Genomic DNA, 21,102 nt, shown 5'->3' on the forward strand with positions numbered 1-21,102 from the left:
CCTTATTCAGGTAAGCATACTTTTGTTGTGCTTAGCTGCTGTTTGTGCTTAAACAGCTCTATGAAATAGGACCCTGACCAACACCAATGCAATCCAGTGCTGACATATGTAGCCAGGAAGATCTGCCAAAAGTGAAAATTCCTCAAAATTGGCTTTTAGGCCTGGGTTTTAATAACTCCAGGGGTGTGCATCACCAGAAACAGTTCACAACATTATTTGGATACAATGTGAAATTTTATTTTTCACTTTACTCCTTAAAGAAAATTTGAAGGCTCAAGAAAATGTTTAGGAAATCCTGAGGCCAGGAAATATCTTGAGAAATCTCATCCTTGATATAGTGTGGTACGGGCAAAACAAAAAAATTACATGCAAATATTGAAGACATTTGAAGCAGAGTTGTACATGGACAGTGCGTAAAGTGCTTTCCTCTCACCACTGTGCCCCAGGTTCGATTCCAAGCTAAGTGTGAGTAGAGTTGTGCATTGGGTATCTACTATGCCACTCTCCAGGCACTCCCCCGGTTTTTCTCGATCCAGAAAAGTAAATCACTTTCGATCTCTGGCAGTGCTCCGTGGTCGTATACAGTGTGGGTTGATGTGGACTTATTGTTATAAACTTCATTACCGCGGAGAGTGAGTTCTTAATCGGTCTCAACGTTTTGACTAGCTTGCTCTGGTCATCGTCAGTAGACTGACGCAAGCTATATATATAGTTGACGCTACTCGGGCCAAACTCGGCTCGAGACGTTGTGACCACGGGTTTGTCCAATGTTAGAGCCTCGTCTGAACCATCCAGGCCGATCCTGGGCAGCTTGAACAGCTTGATCGTATTGTAGGCCGATGGCGTTGAGGTCGTCTATAACCTGAGATATGTAGGTGCAGCGGAGGCTTCCACACTGTCGAAAGGGTTCAGATGGCTGGTTTTGTGGATTTAAGAAGGTAGCGAGAGGCACCTCAGGTCTCCGAAGAGAATGGCCCATCAAACAAAGACCACTTCTCAGCAGGGTTGTTGTGGCAGGGGTTATGCATGCAAGCTAGAAATGATGCCATGATGGCATGTCCACCTTTTGATAACCCCTGGAGTTATAGATTCCACAGAGCTTCTGGGAACAGTATCCTCAGCACTAGATAAGTACACATACATGTAGATCCAAGATTACATGGTAACATCATCATTTAGCGATCGCAACCGAGATTCCATTCACAACGTCGCGTCACAGGTGTTTATCCCTCATCATGTTTGGAAGTTCCTCAATTTTAGACTCCGTATCTCTACCGATCATGTTGATGTAGCTTCTGGAAACAGTATCCTCAGCACAAGTTAAGTAGATCCAAAAGCCCGACTTATTTAATTTGGAAAAAAATACCGCATCTTGATCACATGGTCACATCATTATTTAGCGGTCGCAATCGAGATTCCATGTACAACGCACGCCAGAGGTGTTTATCCCTCATCATGATTGGAAGGTCTCTACCGATCATGTCGATGAGTGGTCTACGTCCTCCATTAGCGCATGGGGTCTCCAAAACAGCACATCAGGTATGACCTGGTCTTGAGCACGATGGCAGTGGTCAACAAAGCAGACTCTGCATTGAGCAACAGCAGCAGAGATTGGTGGAATGTCTCTATAAATCTGTTACTTGGTTGCAGGAGTTAACATCAAGGAGAAGCTAATCAATTGTATGCAGGATAGAGTTGTGTGGCGCGTCAGACATCGAGCCCGACTCAAACATTCGGCAACGTGACAACTTGGGTCGACTGAGTGAGTGCGTGGTTGTTACGGTCTGAATTCAGATAAAAGACTGAATTCCTCATCCCAACTTATTATTTACATCAGTCTAATCAAGTACTAGCAGTCTAAGATTATATCAGCAGTCCAAGATCCAATAACCGCATTTGTAACTACGAGAATATTTCAGTTTTGTTAGCGACAGAATCCCCCTCGCCGCTCACCACAGCTAAGATGAAGTCAATAAAACTTGCCACCGACGTATAGAATCCTGGGTTATTAGGCTTGCCGCACCCAGTGCCGAAACTAGTCACGCCAGCAATGTACCACCTGTTGTTTGTCCCTTGACATAATAATGGTCCACCACTGTCACCCTACGGAATGAGACAGACAGGAGTGAGATTTGAAGGGTGACGGCACTATGCCCTGACACACCTATGTTCCGACAACTTAACTTTGATCAGTGTGCTTTCTGACTGTCTCTCTCTATTTATGTATTTTAACGCACGTAAAAGAACCCACTGCACTTTATCAAGAAGAGAAGGGGTTCGCACCGGTAATCCTGGCTGTGGCTGCTGAAAGCGCAATAGCACCACGTAAACCATTACATGGTGCTAAGGATTAGGTCTCATAATGTAATTCAAACTTTTGAATTGTGACTAGTGTATTTTTTACCATGGCCTTTTTGTTGTAATGCGACTAACGGCATTTTACAATGTTATAACATCCAAAGCACAAAGCCCACAACATTTCTAATATCATCAATTCAAAGCCTTGGGTGTCAAGTACAAATCAGTCTATAAACTTAGTGGAAAGAATATCTCCCACAGAACTAAAATGACACAGAAAAGTGTAATGCAACTGACCATGGAATTGCCCATATGCATTTAATAACAACTGGTTTCAAATGCTTTCCTGGTTTCAAATGCTTTCATAGACCAACTCGCCCAATCGAAGGCAACATGTCCCAGTGACTTTGTGAGCAGTAGCTCTTAAGAACATTATCAATGGTATAGCTTTATATTGAAAATGATGTTGATTTGAGGATAAATAAATCACCTGGCATGTATCAACGCCACCCGATGTGAGACCAGCACACATAAGGGAATCTCCCATAACCACATCAGATGGTGCCATGGACTGGCAAGCACTCTGAGAGAGAACCGGTACCTCGGCCTCCTGGAGTTCATTAGAAACTACACCTGTTATTACAAAACAATACAAAATGGTTAAAGAAACTGCCGTCGATTTCACAAAACTCTTCCTAACTAATCTAAACTAAAAAGAGACGTCTAGGTACTGTGCGAGCCATGTGATAGTGTTCAGACTTCAGACTATCACATGGCAAACGACTATCACACAGCTGCCGGGTTTCTAGTAAAACTTTGCATGAAGTATAAACCGGGTTTACCACTCACCCAAGTCCACAACTCGGGGATGTGACAGGCTGTTGAATATAAAACACTGAGCTCTGAGTGCTAAAGCATGGAAACATGCGGCGAGCTTGAAAACTAGCAAGTATGAAGCCGAATTATTAAAATTTATCTTTAGTTTTAAAAGCACTACTCTGAAATCTGGGGGGAAACTATATGGTTATATCTCAATTTCTTTTATAAATTGATAATTTAAAAAAAATAAAAAAAACAAAAATTGAATTTCCTTGTTTTTTAAAGACACTGGACATTATTGGTAATTGTCATAGACCAGTCTTCTCACTTGGTGTATCTCAACATATGCATAAAATAAAAAACCTGTGAAAATTTGAGCTTGATTGCGAGATAACTATGAAAGAAAAAAACACCCTTGTCACACAAAGTTGTGCGCTTTCAGATGCTTGATTTCGAGACCTCAAATTCTAAACTTGAGGTCTCAAACTCAAATTCGTGGAAAATTACTTCTTTCTCAAAAACGACGTCACATCAGAGGGAGCCGTTTCCAACAATGTTTTATATTATCAACAGCTCTACATTGCTCGTTACCAAGTAAGATTTTATGGTAATAATTATTTTGATTAATTACCAATAGTGTCCACTGCCTTTAAGGAAAAAAAAAAAAGAATTTTGTTTCAAAATAAAGGAATCACAACACTTACAACTCTTTTTTCTACTTACCATATTGCTGCTGATGCCCCCATCCAATGATGTAGCATAATGTACCTGGCGGAACCGTAGAATTGGCTTCTGGTAGACAGGCAATGTTAACATGGTGATTAAGCTGCACAGGGTTGGCAAGACGAACGAGGGCCACATCGGCTTGCTCGACGGCTCCAAAGTCCAGCGCGCCAATGGGAGTGTAGACGTCTTTCACTTGGATCTCAACGTTGTAGGGAGAGGGGTTGTCTAGTTCAATGCTACCGAGGACTGCAGTGTCGAAGAAACCTCTGAAAACATTAAACACAGGCGTATTACTCTGGTGGGATTCGAACCTGCAACCTTTGCAACTCTAGAGCAGCGTCTTACCAAGTAGACCACCAAGATTGCCCAGGAGCTATATGGAAACAATGTTCATTTGATTTTAGGCATTGCTTGGTAAGGTATCAATTTGGTTAGCGATTACACCATTGGTGTATCTACTTGCTAAGTAGATTTTGTTCTTTAGAGAACTTTATATTCTACTACCCAAAAATACTGTAGTCTTTCGGGAGACTTTTCACTTTTGAAAAGAACTGTCCTGCTTTTAAAATAGTAGCTGGTCGGAAGGTAGACATTCCCTTCACATTCTGTAAGGCTTGGGTATCAACCACTAGGAGCCTGGTTGGTAGAACAGAATGCATTACCTTCTCAACTTTTAACGTAACAAAAATGGTTAAGTGCCTTGCTCAAGGACACAAGTGTTTTGACCAGGATTCGAACCCACTCTGCTGCTGACAACACCAGAGCTTGAGACACGCCAAAACTAAAGCGTCCAAGCGGACAAGAGCACCGTTCAAGCTCTGGTGTTTCTGATCAGCAGAGTGGGGTGGGTTAGAGAGCCGAGACACTTGCATCCTTTACATGCTTTAGCAAGGAACTTAACCATTCGTGCTGTGTCCTTAGGATGGGACGTAAAGCCGTAGGTCCTGTGTGTTGCGTAATGCACGTAAAAGAACCCTTTGCACTTATTGCTTAGAGCAGGGGTTCACCCTGGTGTTCCTGGATTGATCGACAACATATTGCACCACAGCACCTTGTACATGTAAACCATTACATGGTGGTTTAAAGTAATATGTCTCATACGTTGCTCCACACACCTTGCAGGAAATAATACTGAGCGCTTTGATATGTCCCTAGAGGTATGATAAAGCTATACAAGTATAGAACAAAGTACACAATCTTACAGACAATGTGCCGCTGTGATGGCCCAGTACGGAGAAATCAGTGACGCCCCACACCAGTGTGTCTTGTTCTTAGTACTATCTCGTAGGGACACCATCCATGGCCAGGTACCAGCAGATGATGGGGATCCACCTATGATGCGGTTTGCTGGACGTTCCCAAACGCCTTTAATCCCGCATGAAACAGAGTCATCGAAATCTGTGAAAATGAACAGTACATCAACATTTCTGTAAAATATGTTTTTATTATCAATAATCCTCAAAGGCACTGGATACTATTGGTAATTACTCAAAATAATTATTAGCATAAAACCTTTTTTGGTAACGAGTAATGGGGAGAGGTTGATAGTATAAAACATTGTGAGAAACGGCTCCCTCTGAAGTAATGTAGTTTTCGAGAAAGAAGCAATTCTCCACGAATTTGATTTCGAGACCTCAGATTTAGAGTTTGAGGTCTCGAATTCAAGCATCTGAAAGCACACAACTTCGTGTGACCATGGTGTTTTTTTCTTTCATTATTATCTAGCAACCTCGACGACCGATTGAGCTCAAATTTTCACAGGTTTGTTATTTTATGCATATGTTGAGATACACCAACTGTGAAGACTAGTCTTTGACAATTACCAATAGTGTCCAGTAGTGTCATTAGGGCACTGGACACTATTGGTAATTACTCAAAATAGTTGTTAGAATAAAAACTTCACTTGGTAACGAGCAACAGAGAACTGTTGAAAGTATAAAACAACTTGGGAACTTGCTCCCTCTGAAGTCACATTCGTTATGAGAAAGAGGTAATTTCTCACTCAAATATCAAAAAGACTTCAGGCCTGAAGCCTTTAATTATAAGCACCTTAGTAAGCCCGGGTGACTAGTGAAATATTATACTAGTCGCGCCTAAATAGTTGCGACTTCGACACTAGTCGCGACTAATTTTTCATTCCCAGCATATTGTTTGCCGCAGGCGCAATATAATAAATTTTACACTGAAAGGATTGAAGGATTGTTTCACTGATGTCTGATTTTGTGTTTTGTAGAGTAATGTCGTATGGTCATAAGGAACACATTGGCAGACTTTTGGACGCTAGGTGGCAGCAGACTTACCAGGTAAATTTCCATTGTTTACGTAGTTCTGATTGTCGCACATGACCTAGAACAATGGATTTTACCTGGTAAGTCTGCTGCAACCATGCGTCTCCCATTGGTTTACCAAGCAGGAAGTTGCGACTATTTTTGTAGTAGTTGTGGCAGCACGATTAACAGAGCAGAGAAATTGCCTCAGCGAGATCGTACACCACTGGGAACAAGGTTGGGTCGTACTGAACTCACATGATGCATTGAGCCAGGGGGGTGGGCAATTATCCTCATCAATTCCTGTTGGACAATCCGGGAAGGTGTCGCAATACCACCACGCAGGCATCGAGGTCAGGTTCCCAGACTCTCCTAATTCATCAATGCACAGTGAAGCCTCATCTGAAAACAAACACATGTAACAATACTGACGTTTTAGGGGCCATTCGGATAAGTCAAAATCTTTTTACATAAACACATGTTTCTCAATTGCTTTAAAGCCATTGGACCCTTTCGGTACAGGAAAACAAAAAAAAGGTCACAGATTTACAAATAACTTACAGGGTTTACAGAAGGTAGTGGTGAAACACTTCTCTTGAAATATTATTCCATGAAATGCTTAACTTTTTGAGAAAACAGTAACACAACATCAATTCTCGTGAACGAGAATTACGGATTTATTTTAAACACATGTCATGACACGGCGAAACGCGCGGATACAAGGGTGGGTTTTCCCGTTATTTTCTCCCGACTCCGATGACCGATTAAGCCCAAATTTTCACAGGTTTGTTATTTGATATATAAGTTGTGATACACGAAGTGTAGGCCTTGGACAATACTGTTTACCGAAAATGTCCAATGGCTTTAAAGGGTCTATGTACTTTTTCCTAAACACAAAACACAATATCCACAGATTTACATTAAACTTACACAGTTTGCAGATTATGATAGTAGAAAGCTTCCCTTGAAATGTTACTTACTAAGGTACTGTTGTTTTTGAGAAATGAGTAAAATAAATGAGTAAAACAAATAAGTGAAACAAATAATTTTTGTCTCAGTTTTAGCATGTACGTAAAATCGTATTAACCAGTATAGCGTACGCTATGTTTTTGGTATAATACCAAAAGTAAAATGTTTCTCAATTGCTTTAAAGGATCCAGGTACTTTTTCCTAATACAAAAAACAATATCCACAGATTTACATTAAACTTTAAAGATTATGATAGTAGAAAGCTTCCCTTGAAATGTTACTTAATACTGAGGTGCTGTTGTTTTTGAGAAATGAGTTAAAACAAACAATTTTCGTCTCAGTTTTAGCATGAAAAATCCTATGTATAATATACAAACTGGTTAATGGAATTTTACATGCTAAAATAATTTTCGTCCCACTAAGGAGACGGAAATTATTTTGTGACTTGTCTCAAAAACTACAGAACCTCAGTTTGTAATATTTGAAGGGAAGCTTTCCACTATCATTATCTTCAAACACTGTAAGTTTATAGGATTTGGGTACTTTGTCAAAATGTCCATATATTTACATTAAACTTTGAAGATAATGATAGTAGAAAGCTTCCCTTCAAATAATATTTGAGGTGCTGTAGTTTTTGAGAAATGAATAAAACAATGTCATGAAAATATGTTTGTAAATGCTTAATAAAATAATGTTCGTCTCATGAAACGAAAATTATTTTCATGACATTGTTTTACTCTTTTCCCTAAAACTACAGCACCTCAGCACGTAATATTTTCAGTGAAGCTTTCCACTATCACTATCTTTAAACTCTGTAAGTTTAATGTAAATCTGTGGACATTGTGTTGTATGTCCTACAAAAAGTAAACACACCCTTTAATGTCTGTGGACATTTTGAAAAAGTACCCACATTCTTTGAATTATCAAACGCTGTTGTAGGCTTCTATCAAAGGTTTTTATTGCCATTAATTTTAGAGTGATTACCAAACAAATACCTTCTCTTTAATAGATTTCTTTGTAAAAGTTGAAAAGGTAGTGCTTTCTGCTCTACCAGCCAGGCTTCGGACTGATGATACCCAAGCCTACATCCGTATGGACTGTAAAAGGGGGTAACCCTGTTTCAGCTCAAGGAGAATAGGTGGCAATTGCCCCTGGAAAAATTGAAGTGGCTTTTAGGCCTTCAGCGTCCGGCAAATTGCAGAAATGAGCAGGATACCAGTGACAAATTGTACACGTGACATGGTAGATTGGCTAATAACTGCTCTTTGATAAGCATAATTTGTGTGTGCTAATCTACTTTCTGTGCTTTAAGGCACTGGACACCTTTGGAAATTGTCAAAAACCAGTCTTCTCACATGTTCTCAATTGGTCGTCGAAGTTGCGAGAGAATAAAAGGAGAAAAACTCCCTTAATATTTTAATGAGAAACTACTTCTTTCTCAAAAACTATGTTTCAGAGGGAGCCGTGTCTCAAAATGTGTTATACTATCAGCTCTCCATTGCTCGTTACCAAGTAAGTTTTTATGCTAACGATTATTTTGAGTAATTACCAATAGTGTCCAGTGCTTTAAAGACGCTCTATGAAATTGTGCCCTGAATATTAAATGAAATGAAATAAAAGATTGCTAAAAGGGGATTACAATTTCTGACGGATAACTCTTACCGTGAATATTTGTTGCGTGAATCTCCAGCTTGAATCCACCAAGCTGCAACTCGTCCTCCGAGCACATCGCCATGCCGACCGTAGAGAACCACACCCAGGCTTCTCTGGACCGAACCAACAGAGGTCTCCCATTGACGGATCCATTATATCGCTCTACGACTGTACTCAAGTTCCCTGGATTGTTACCGTGACCGACGGCTAGCACGTTGCGGTCGTTCACGGCGTACTCAAAGGAGAGGAATTTGAAGAGCAGTCCTTGTGACGTCATGGGTCCTGTGATCGTCCACGTGCAGCGTAACGATGCGTCGTACGATGGGTAGTGTGGCGAGTGTAAGATCACATGTTGATCTTCGGTGACGTTGAGTTGACCATTGTCGGCACTCGTACTGCATCTGGCATCGTGGCCTGTAAAGGTGTGTCAATTTAAATGTTTCTTTTTATAATAATATTTTATTTATTTATATTATATTCAATTCAATTCAATTCATTAAGGTTTATTAAAAATAGCACAAAATACACGACAGAAGTTAAAAAGACTTAAATTGGCGTGTTTACATACATTATTGTAAACAATGACAAAAAACACAGACTTAAAAGAAGAGAAGGAAAGCTCCAGGCATGAATGCACAAAAAAAGATAAAAATTCGATTAAATTTGATAAACATTTGATAAAACTGATTTTATGTGTTTATAACACACCTCAAGCCTCAGCCCAAGAAAAGAAACTTGGAAAAGAAAGGAAGTTTTTTAGTTGCTGTTCACAGATCACGTCAATAGCGCTGTAACCAGGCACTATTTTAAAAGACTAGTGCCCGGCAGGCACTATTCCTGCAAAAAACATGTACCAATCACTAGACTATATTAGATCACCCCACATGACCGTGTTTCAGCCAACCAGAATACAGAACAAGCAAGAGGTGTGTTATAAATAAGTTTAGATTACCATGTACACATGCCACTGTGTCTGGGGTTGGTCCGACAGGGAAGGACCAGCAGTCTATCACCCACTCTAGGGATGGCCCCTCAGTGGTATTGAAGACACCGCTACAGTTGGCCAACATCTTCTGACAAAAGTCTCGGCAAGGTACCAGCTAGATCAGAAAATAAGCAGAGGATGAAAGGTGTAAAAACATGATTGCACACGAATACATGTTTTATATACTTAAAGGAACACGTTGCCTTGGATCGGTCGAGTTGGTATTTGAAAAGCATTTGTAACCATCTGTTATAAAATGCATATGGTTAGAAAGGTGTTTTAAAAGTAGAATACAATGATCCACACACATTTTCCTCGAAAGTGCGTGGTTTTCCTTTTACTTTGCAAACTAACACGGTCGGCCATTTATGGGAGTGAAAAACTTGACTCCCATAAATGGCCGACCGTGTTTGTCAACGAGGTAAAAGGAAAACCACGCAATTTCGAGTGATACTTGTGTGGATCATTATATTCTACTTTTAAAATATCTTTCTAATCATATGCATATATAACAAATGGTTACAGACGCTTTTCAAAGACCAACTCGACCGATCCAAGGCAACGTGTTCCTTCAAATAGAGAAAATATAAAGTAGTAGTAGTAGTACAAGCAATATTACCCCAAAATGAAAACATAAATCAGTGAGATTAAACAGAAGGGCAAGAAAAATATAAATATGCACGATACATAAGCTATGTTAAATAAATAAAAAGGGAAGGAAGGCAATCTAAAAATGAAACAAATCTGGAAGAGACTGGTTTAGGTTACCGGTGGTTCACATCCAGGCATGAGTGTCATAGACAGGAACTCAAAGCAAGCTGTGGTTCCTTCAAACTGGCTGAGAAATTCCTGGTAATACGTCTGTGATGTGGCGTAGGTGTTGGAGTACTGGACCGCACTGGTGTAGTTCGAGGGCTGTAGCGTCTCACAAGTGGGTTTGGGGTCTAGAAAACAAAGACGGACATAAATTTGATTTGATATATCATTCATTTTGGTTGAGCGCATTCCTTAGGTTTCATCCTTAACCACTTCACATCGGATGACGTCCATACACCCTGACAGACTTGCAGCGAAGGTTTCTTAACTCCAGGAACAACTCAGGATTGTCCTCCGTTTTTCGCTATTATGCCATCGGCTGACATTTTTGTGTATCGTGTCAAGGCAGGCACCAACCAAAATGCACTCTGTTTTCACTCAAACAACGAGTGACAACAGTTTCTGGAAAACATGCCTTGTTTGTTTATTTCTTGGGTTGTTAAAAAGGAAGGGGAATGTCAAATTCTTTTTTTTTTTATGTACTTGTTTTCCAATAAATAGAGTCCTCATATGAGTGGCCAAAAAATTACAAGTCACTAATCTCACATACTGTGTTCTTTTATGTGCATGTGCAAAACACACAGGACCTACGGCTGTACGTCCCGTCAGAAGGACGCAGCAATAATAGTGTCTTGCTTAAGGACACAGGTGTCATTACTAGGACTCGAACCCACTCATCTGCTGTAGAAACAGAAACACCAGAGCTTGAGTCCAGTGCTCTTATCCGCTCAGCCATGACACCCCAAAAGTGCGAACACGCAATGTTTTTTAGACAGGCTTGCCATTACACGAATCACCCGTTAAAGGCACTGGACACTATTGGTAATTACTCAAAAGTTAATTATTGTTAATCTGAGCAATGAGCAATGGAGAGCTGTTGATAGTATAAAACATTGTGAGAAACGGCTCCCTCTGAAGTACATAGGTTTTGAGAAAGAAGTAATTTCTCACTAAAATATTTAAATCGAATTCAAAACCTCAGCTAAAGCCTCGAAATCAAGCATCTGAAAGCAAGCAACTTGTGCAACGAGGGAGTTTTTTCTTCCATAATTCTCTCGCAACTTCGACGACCAATTGAGTTCAAATTCTCACAGGTGTGTTATTATGCATATGTTGAGATACACCAAATGAGAAGATTGGTCTTTGTCAATTACCAATAGTGTCCAGTGTCTTTAAATGCAGACTTGAGTTTGACATTGACAAACATGGGTCTGTACTCAACATTCCTTTTGCACGTTTCAAGAATGCTCACGGTTGCTATGGATCTGGGGTGGCTTTTCCTCGCTCGTGGCCGAGTGATTCAGAGCACTGGATGGTGTTTCTGATCAGCAGAGTGTTGGTTTGAACTCCCCAGGCATGACACTCATGTCCTTAAGCTAGTTACGTAACCATTGCTTCGTCCTTCGAATGGGACGTAAAGCCGTTGGTACAGTGTGTTGTGTAACTCACTAAAAGAACCAAGTGCACTTATCGAAAAGAAAAGGGGCTTGCTACAGCGTTCCTGGTTGGATTGGCAGCATATTGCGCCACAGCACCTTGTGTCAAGAATTAGGTCTCATAATTCAAATATCTTTCCACCCACCTTGCAGTAAAAACTTGGCGCTTTGTATCAAATATGGTTATTATCATTTCCCATTTGCAGGGGTAGACCGGGGGTAAAATTATCATAGTGTGAAAAGGCCGTCAGTTTTTCAACCCCAGGAAATAGAACGTGTTGAATATGACGTCACTGTTCAAATATCTGCCCTACAACATGGCGTCTGTGCGTGTGCGTACATGTGCCAGAGAAATCAAACCCGGAATATTACATGCTGTGTGCTTCATTGATGTACGCGTTTGGACCCGCATACGGGTTGACCAACAAGATGGCGACTTTAGTAGCAAAAACAGGGTTAGTCAATACGGTCTATAAAGTACATGAAGTGTGAAAAGGGCTTTAGAAAGTAATTTAATACAAACCTCCAAGCATGGCCGATTCTATGAAGTCTATGTAAGGGGAGACCTTTGTGTAGAACCCTGGGAATGGTCGTGATCTACATCCAAATACTGCACTAACGATGGCTACTTGGTACCAGATGCCCTCATTGGTCCTGCATACCAACGCACTACCACTATCACCCTACAAGTTAACAATCAAAACACAATCCTGAGTTTACCACAAATGAGTAATAGTAATGGCCAGTTTCAGTTAAGGAGACTGGATGAGAAAGTGTAGATTTGTGGATAAAATAGTACGTACAGCAGTGCCTTGTACAGCAGAAAGCACTACGTCCCCAACTTTACAAAGAAAGCATGGTTAAGTGTCTTGCTTAAGGACACAAGTGTGACAGCCGAGACTCGAACCAACACTCTGCTAATCAGAGCTTGAATCTGGTACTTTGAACTGCTATGTAGTTCATGACACGCTTGGTGTTTTTCATCCCCTTGTGGGACCATTGCCGAGTTTCTTTGTTGGGAGGATCATCGAAACAAACAAACAAACAAAACAAACAAACAAACAAACAAACAAACAAACAAGCAAACAAACAAACAAACAAACAAACAAACAAACAAACAAACCAACCAACCAACCAACCAACCAACCAACCAACCAAACAAACAAACAAACAAACAAACAAACAAACAAACAAACACATAATACCGTACACTGCATGGGCTCTCTCCATTGGTACCACGGGCACATAATATGTTTTCAGCGACGATACCATACAATCCAAGATGGCCGACAGCTTGAAGACAGTCAGTTCGTGTCATGAGAGAAACGCTAAGCTCTTGCAGCGTCGCTGATGCCTCAAACTCTACAAAGAAAACAAATAAAAGTAAATGATTTTGAATGCTCTTCACATGGCTCCCTGTTCAATATTGCATTAAATATAAATTACTTTTGCTTGTTTTTCATTCTTTAAATGGGTCCGCTCCTCAGTAAAATTGTCAATTAATTACACGATATCCCTGATATCGTTGCGCTACCCGCTGCCAAAAAACTTAGGATTCGAACTGCCTCTAGCTACCGGGCACCCTCGGTAGTCTAGTTGGTAAGACACTGCTCTAGAATTGCAAGGGTTGGGGTTCGAATCCCACCCGAGTAACATGCCTGTGATATTTTTTTCACAGGACTTGGGAAAGTACTGATGAGTATACAGTGCTGACACACATCGGTGTATGGGTAAAAACCAAAATTAATATAATTACAAGTACCGTTAAAATCCATCTAGATGTCTTAGATCATCCACTTCTTAGTTACTGGTTGTTCCCAAAACCCACAACATTTGGCATAATAATAATAATAATAATAATAATAATAATAATAATATTAATAATAACAAGATCGGAGCTGAGATGGTTTAAGGAATAAAAAGACCAAGTGATCAGGAGTAATAATGTTTGAAGTGCTTTGTGACATGCTGTCTGTTATAGCGCCAATATACCAAACAAAGTACTCAAGGCGCTGAGCATATACAAACTTTCAGAAAGAGAGCTAGTTATTGCAGTGATGAATTCTGAGACCCAATTATGTAGCACCTTATAAGGGTTTACAAGGTGCTACGGCATACTCTGGGAACAGCCACCCCTGCCCTGGATGTAGGGGTAAGCAGTAAAACCCTAGGGAATTCTTGAAACATGCAGCCTGAACCCTGTGGAATTTGGACCTGGGCAAGAACAATGTCAAAGTGGGGTGAAACAACTCTGGGCTAATCAAACGCACACAATAGAGTGGCGTCAGAGGTATAATTAAAATTGAGTTAATTACCTGATGTTGTATTACTGAAACCCCATCCAGCCACGTAACACAGATCCGACGTAATGCTTACGGGCGTGTTGAGACAAACCGGGGTCACGCGTTCAGAGTACGTCACCGGAGTCGCCAACTTTAGAACTGCAATGTCGTTCTCGACCGTGACGGAATTGAAGCCTGGATGGGTGTAGACAGACTCCACTTCGGTCTCTGTGTGATACGCAGACGTCTCGTTCAGTTTGTCATCACCAAATACAACTATCAGGGAACCTATGATTAACCTGCACAGTGAACAAAAAATCATCTTATTAACTCGTCCATGGCATGTCATGGCCTAGTGGTTAAGAGCACTGGACTCAAGCTCTGGTGCTTCTGTTCAGCAGAGTGTGGGTTTGAATCCCGGTTGTGACACTTGTGTCCCTGAGCAAGACACATAATTGCTTCTCTCCACCCAGGGGTGCATGGGTACCTGTGAGGGCAGAGATGGTTCTTGTGATTGATTTAGCTTAGAAGCGCATGTTATTTGTTGCACAGGCTGGATACTCCCCAGGAAGCTGAGATGGTTTAAGGAATGAGTTAAGGCCCAGTGAGCAGGGGTAATAATGTTGGGAGTGCTTTGACTGTTTGAGACCATAGAGTTATATATAAGAACTAGAGGGTGCACTGGTGATGCTGCTTGCACAAACGCGACGGGACCGCAAGATGACAAGTGCGCCATTCCGTATGCGCGTTGAATATGAAATACACGTTTGAGTTTTTTTTATTGAACGCTCACGCGATGCTGTTTGTTCAACTTACAAAATGGCCGCACAAACACACGCTGTGAGATGGCTGTTTTGTCAACTTAGAAAATGGCCACCTGAGTGCATGCCGGAGCGCGTATATAGGCCAGTGCGCCCTCTAGTTCTTATATATAACTCTATGTTTGAGACGCCCGTCGGGTGTGTCAAACAAAATGGTGTACAAAAAACAGATTATTTAATAACTTACGATTGTTCAGGGACACAATGCGCAGCCGTAATGGCCCACTGTGGGGCGATCAGTGACACTCCACAAATGTGTGTATTGCTCTTCAGTCTACGCAGAGACCCCAGCCAAGGCCAGCTTGTTATCTCACCATCCGTACCACCGATGATACGAAATGACGGATCGGCCGAACGAACACTGCAACCATCTTGGTTGATGGTATCTATAAGGGGAAGGAAAAAAGGCGAGTGTTCCTACATTTTGCAAGTCACTTTCAATAATAATAATTATTTGGGGTTGAACAGAGAAAAATTGGGGGACTCGAACCTACGACCTCCTGTTTAATACGGGTGGAGCTCTACCAACTGAGCTATCTAGCCTGATGTTGACGGTCTCCCTTAATAGTCAATATCTTTGGTCGGGGTTGCCTGTCAGGAGCCATGGCAACTTTAAAGGCAACTTATGGTTTATTGAAACAGAATTACGAAGTGAACAGATGTGTTTTAAAGACACTGGACACTATTGGTAATTGTCAAAACTGGTCTTCACAGTTGGCGTATCTCAAGCATAAAATAACAAACCCGTGAAAATTTGAGCTCAATTGGTCGTCCAAGTTGCAAGATAATATGAAAGAAAAACACCCTTTCAGATGTTTGATTTCGAGAACTAAAATTCTATACCTGAGGTCTCGAAATCAAATTCGTGGAAAGTTACTTCTTTCTCGAAATTTACGTTACTTCAGAGGGAGCGTTTCTCACAATGTTTTATACTATCAACCTCTCCCATAACTCGTTACCAATTAAGGTTTTATGCTAAAAATTATTTTGAGTAATTACCAATAGTGTCCACTGCCTTCAAGTAACAGTTTTAAAGAACTGGCGGCGGAAGCTTAAAATAATTACCGTTGTATTCTGGAGGGGCTGTAGCACATCCTTCTTCATCTACCCCTTCTGGACAATCGACTATCCCATCACATGTCCACCAATCAGGAGGGGTGTAAGGGAACTCGGTGGAGGCTTTATTGCACATGGATGGTACGACTGCAGGGAACGGTTAGAAGTTGATCTATAAATTTCTTATGGAAATGGTTTAATAATAATAATAAATAATAATAATAACCAGTTTGTATATAGGGGCTTTCACACCCACTCAAAGCGCTTCAACATCCAGGCATGAGAATGGGCGATGATGAAAAAACAGGAAATCTATTTCGTACCCAAACAAATCTGAAAAATTGAACGCTAAAAATGCATGTCCATGAGGTGATAGCAGTTTAGATAGCGATTAGGTTTTCCTGACTACACAACAACTGGAACTTCTTGGAACCAAGACTGTATACCCCCTACAAAACACCCCCAAATTTTATATCAAATTCACACTGAACTCGACGACCACAAATTTGAAAAGGAAAAAACAGGAATTCCTGTTTAAACAGGAAGATTCTCATGCCTGAACATCATTACCCCTGGTCACTGGGCCTTAATTCATTCCTTAAACCATCTCAGCTCCCTGGGGGGAGTATACAGCCTGCAACAAATATGCGTTATCGGCTAAATCAATCACAAGAACCATCCCTGCTCTCACTGGAACCCATTTACCCCTGGGTGGAGAGGAGCATGTAGTTAAGTGTCTTGCTCAGGGACACAAGTGTCACAACTCCCAAACCCACACTTTGCTGAACAGAATCACAAGAGCTTGAGTTTGGTGATCTTGTCAGCTCGGCAACGACACCCCACCCTTTGAACCCCAACTGGCCATAGCTTATGGCCGAGGTTCTGCAAATCACGATGGTACTTACTGATAATTTTCTCATACCACAACATCAAATCTGGGAAACAACTATGAGACCCTTTGTTGTCTTTCCCTTATCAAATCAGGGTCTCATTGTGTCAGCAATATTTTCAAAATTGTCGCAAAACAAGCAGGAACTGCCATTTCTGTGTACATGCATGTGTGGTACATGGAACATCCCCTACACGGTCCACCCACACAGAGAAAACGGCCCGCTCAACACAGAAAGCACCTACGCGTCCATGCGTTGTTTGATGGTGAATTGACTTTCAACCTTTAAATCTTATGTCATTTTTTTCTTATGTGGAACATGTGTTATTTTCATGCATGGTAATATGCAGGGCGCCTACGGGCAGTATGCGGGCTAAAGGGTTAGACACTTTTTACTTACGAGTTTCATTAACAGCATACATCTCCAAAGAATAACCTCGCGTTAGCGATACTTTAGTTGCTGTAGAAAACCTTATCCACATCGTTGAACCGGCAGACACAACCAGTTCTACGATGTCTTCAGTCCGTAGGAACCTCGCTATAGTTGTTGACTTGTTGTGCGCGTCATTGCCCGAACCGAACGTCAACGGCTCGCAACACTCATTCACGGATAAGTCTAGCACCTTGACTACAATGCGATGGTTAGGCGGTGCCGAGACGATTGTGATGCAGTCTAGGAGAGTACCGTAAAAGCCGGAGTAGTTATTGGACTGGAGCAACGTGGGGTCGTCAGACGGCTGAAGGAAAATCTCAGACTGGTTTCCACATCGGGCGTCTTCATCTAATAATAATTGAATACCAACCATTTATATGGAGCTTTACGAAGAAATTTAATAAAGGAAGGGAAGAAAATGAACAGAAACTAAAACAAAAATAATCCAACAACTAGCTAAGAAAATATATGAGTGGGTGATGAGGTATCAATATTTACTATACCTCATACCGGTTCATGACAGAGAGTCGAGTTCTCATTGGTCCATTCATCATCACGTGCCAGGTGATAATTTTGCTAACTACCAAGCGCGCATGTGAGTATTCAAGCAATAGGTAAATGCGCATGACAAGTAAAAGTTCCCCGGGAGCTATTCTACTTGTCATGTGCACTACCATTGCGCGACGTCATCCCCAGGCGCTATTGATCGTGGCACCATTTGGAAAAACGCACGAACAGCGCTCTCTAAACGACATACAACACATGAACAAACTTATCATGTGCATTTTGTTCCACAGTAATCATTTTCTCTTGCTCAAAACTCATGTTCCGGTAACTGAATATGTATGAAGTATAGTAAAACAAATATAACATGGTTTATTTCGGGTGACTAGTCGATGAGCTCCCCTCCGTATTAGAAGTTGACAAACTAGTTCCCTCGGCTTCGCCTCGGGAACTAGTTTGTCAACTTCCAATACCTCGGGGAGCTAATATCGACTGGTCACCCTCAAACCATGTTATCTTTGTATAATATTTGGCTTGCGGTAACACCATGTGTGTATCTATTTGCCAGGGAGAGTTTGTTCTTTAGAGAACTTTAGAAAAACACATATATCCAAAAGAGGAGCAAGTTAGGAGGTTGTTGGAACAAAAGTGTACTGAACAAATTATTGACTTGTTTCTCCGTAATGAAATCGCTGACATGCGACTCATCTAGCTTGATCGCATCACAAATAAAAATATTACTGAGTTCTGAAACAGTGCTTTATCACACCAAATAGGTGTATCAAAGCAATGAGGATTTGTTTGCGTGTGCTTTCATAGGTCTTAAAAAGGCTTCAGGTCTGAACTATTTTAATATTTTAGTGACTACCTCTTTCTCAAAACTACAGTACTTCAGAGGTAGCCGTTTATCACAATGTTTTATATACTTTTAACAGCTCTCCATTGCTAGTTACCAAAGTTTTAATGCTTACAGTTACTTTGAGTTAATAACGATAGTGTCCAGTGCCTTTAATGGAGATGTTAATAATATATGATATTTTAGGGGAATACCCAAAACGTTTCGTACCTCGATAGCAAAGCATCTGATCCTTCGTTCCGGCAGCTGGTAACCAAGAACACCCTACAACGCCCCTCAGCGGCATACCAGTGGCGTTCCTATACACATCTTCACATTGACTGACAACCTCGTCGCAGTACTCTCTGCAGAGAACCCGTGAACGCCCGTCCGCGGTGCATTGTTGGAACATCGTCATGCACATGATCTGCGTCATGTTGACCGAGGGGCATGTTACGTTCTCTTGTAGGATAGCAATCACTGGTTCGAAGAACTCTTCAGTGGTTCTGAATGTCTGGTCGTAGGGGAGAACACCGGAACATGTTTCTGAGTGGATTGGTTCACATTTGGCAGGATGTGGATCTAAGGAAGGTTAAAAAACATCTTTGTAAAATGAAGCAAATATAAATCAAATTAACAGACTTAAACGAACACGTTGCCTTGGATCGGTCGAGTTGGTCCATGAAAAGCGTTTGAAACCGTTTGTTATAAAATGCATAATGCATAAACCTATCTGAAGCACATAAATTTGTTCAACAAGGGTGTTTTTTCTTTCATAATTATCTCGCGACCTCATCGACCAATTGAGCCCAAATCTTCACAGGCCCATTATTTTATGCTTATTTTGAGATACACCAAGTGAGAACACTGTTCTTTGACAATTACCAAACGTGTCCAGTGCCTTTAACTTGAATATTCAATGAGTATGCTGCCCAGTTAAAATAAAACAACTATCAAGTTCACATCAGATCATAGTACGAACCTCCTTTAATGACATTGGTGATGTAGTCCATGTAGGAGGAGATACGAGTCGTAACGACCGGATGCTCGGAACATCGTACACCGAGGCTTACAATTCCAACTATGTTCCATCTACCATCGGCTCCCTGGCACATCACTGGTCCCCCGCTGTCTCCCTGCATACATACAAACATAGACAGATTAATAAAACTGTTTTATCCCTCAATGAGGAAACTAACAAAGAACTCTATGCATTTTGTTTTTGTTTTTTTACATATTACTTGTTACTGGTTTTCAGCTGTTGTTTTCACGTGGAAATTTGGTTGGTACGTAATCCTGTTTTTATCAAGGAAAAAATTCCATGCTAAGCAAATTTTTGTGCTTAGCAGCTCTATGAAATTGGCCCCTGAACAAATTTATCCTGGATGCAATTTTTCTCACAGTCATCATTTCCACAATGCTCCAAATAATATTGTTCAGGTAACTTAGTTATGTATGAAGTATAGTCAGAAAGTAAAACAAGTATGTCATGATTTATTTCACGTGAACAGTCGATATGAGCTCCCCAAGGTATTGGAAGTTGACATAATATAACTATTAAAACTAGTTTGTCAACTTCCAATACCTACATGGGGAGCTTATATCGACTTTTCATCCTTAAATCATGTTTTTTTTCAATGTTTTTCTTTGTTATCTTGTTTACAAACTAATAATTTTGTATGCTTTTTAATTTGCATAATTTGTTAATGTATGCTGACCCGATGACCCTGTGCTTCGAATTGGTTTAGATTATAAAGAAAAACATCTGATCAGCAGAGTGTGGGTTAAAATCCCCAACTTGTGTCCTTAAGCGAGACACTTCACTATTGCTTCGTCTTTCGGATGGGACGTTGAGCCGTTGGTCCAATGTGTTGTGTAACGCATGTTAAAGAACCCAGTGCACTTATCGAAAAGAGAAGGGGTTCGCCCCAGTGTTCCTGGTCCGATCCGCAGCAAATTGTGCCACAGCACCTTTTAAAAAAATTACATGGTGCTATCAGAATTAGGTCTCATAATTCAAACTTAGTCCCACATCTTGAAGGAAATACCGTATGTTACAGCGCCAGGAGCGTCACTGAGTGACGGACATGTGCACTATATAAGAAGCCACAGTTATTATTGTTATTATTATTAAAAATTGCAAACAAATTGGAAAAGGCCCTTGTGCCCCCGTTCCAGTCACTTTGGATTGCGGCTCTCCAAGCCAACGACGGCCTTGAAAAACGGCGCAAAGGAAACAAGGTTGTGGGTATGCACAGGCCTACTTAATAATAATAATAACAATAAGACATTTGTAAAGCACCTAATGCAAAA

The 21,102-nt window shown here is 40.9% G+C and overlaps 1 protein-coding gene across 2 annotated transcripts in view; it reads right to left on the reverse strand.

Moving 5' to 3' along the window:
• The window catches only part of LOC117300647, a 49,786-nt gene continuing 28,684 nt past the window's right edge, over positions 1-21,102 (reverse strand). For both annotated transcript variants that reach the window (XM_033784339.1, XM_033784337.1), the window contains exons 16-31: positions 19,772-19,925; positions 19,021-19,371; positions 17,418-17,798; positions 16,138-16,275; positions 15,260-15,458; positions 14,285-14,550; positions 13,180-13,331; positions 12,493-12,652; positions 10,486-10,661; positions 9,685-9,832; positions 8,742-9,146; positions 6,369-6,512; positions 5,046-5,241; positions 3,841-4,109; positions 2,789-2,931; positions 1-2,103 (exon numbers count right to left, since the gene is read on the reverse strand). In XM_033784339.1, the coding sequence (XP_033640230.1) occupies positions 1,903-2,103; positions 2,789-2,931; positions 3,841-4,109; positions 5,046-5,241; positions 6,369-6,512; positions 8,742-9,146; positions 9,685-9,832; positions 10,486-10,661; positions 12,493-12,652; positions 13,180-13,331; positions 14,285-14,550; positions 15,260-15,458; positions 16,138-16,275; positions 17,418-17,798; positions 19,021-19,371; positions 19,772-19,925 (3,483 nt within the window). In that variant the 3' untranslated portion in view covers positions 1-1,902. The remainder of the gene's footprint in view (positions 2,104-2,788; positions 2,932-3,840; positions 4,110-5,045; positions 5,242-6,368; positions 6,513-8,741; positions 9,147-9,684; positions 9,833-10,485; positions 10,662-12,492; positions 12,653-13,179; positions 13,332-14,284; positions 14,551-15,259; positions 15,459-16,137; positions 16,276-17,417; positions 17,799-19,020; positions 19,372-19,771; positions 19,926-21,102) is intronic.

The sequence above is a fragment of the Asterias rubens genome, chromosome 16 (genome assembly GCF_902459465.1).
Source record: "Asterias rubens chromosome 16, eAstRub1.3, whole genome shotgun sequence".
Classification (NCBI taxonomy): domain Eukaryota; kingdom Metazoa; phylum Echinodermata; class Asteroidea; order Forcipulatida; family Asteriidae; genus Asterias; species Asterias rubens.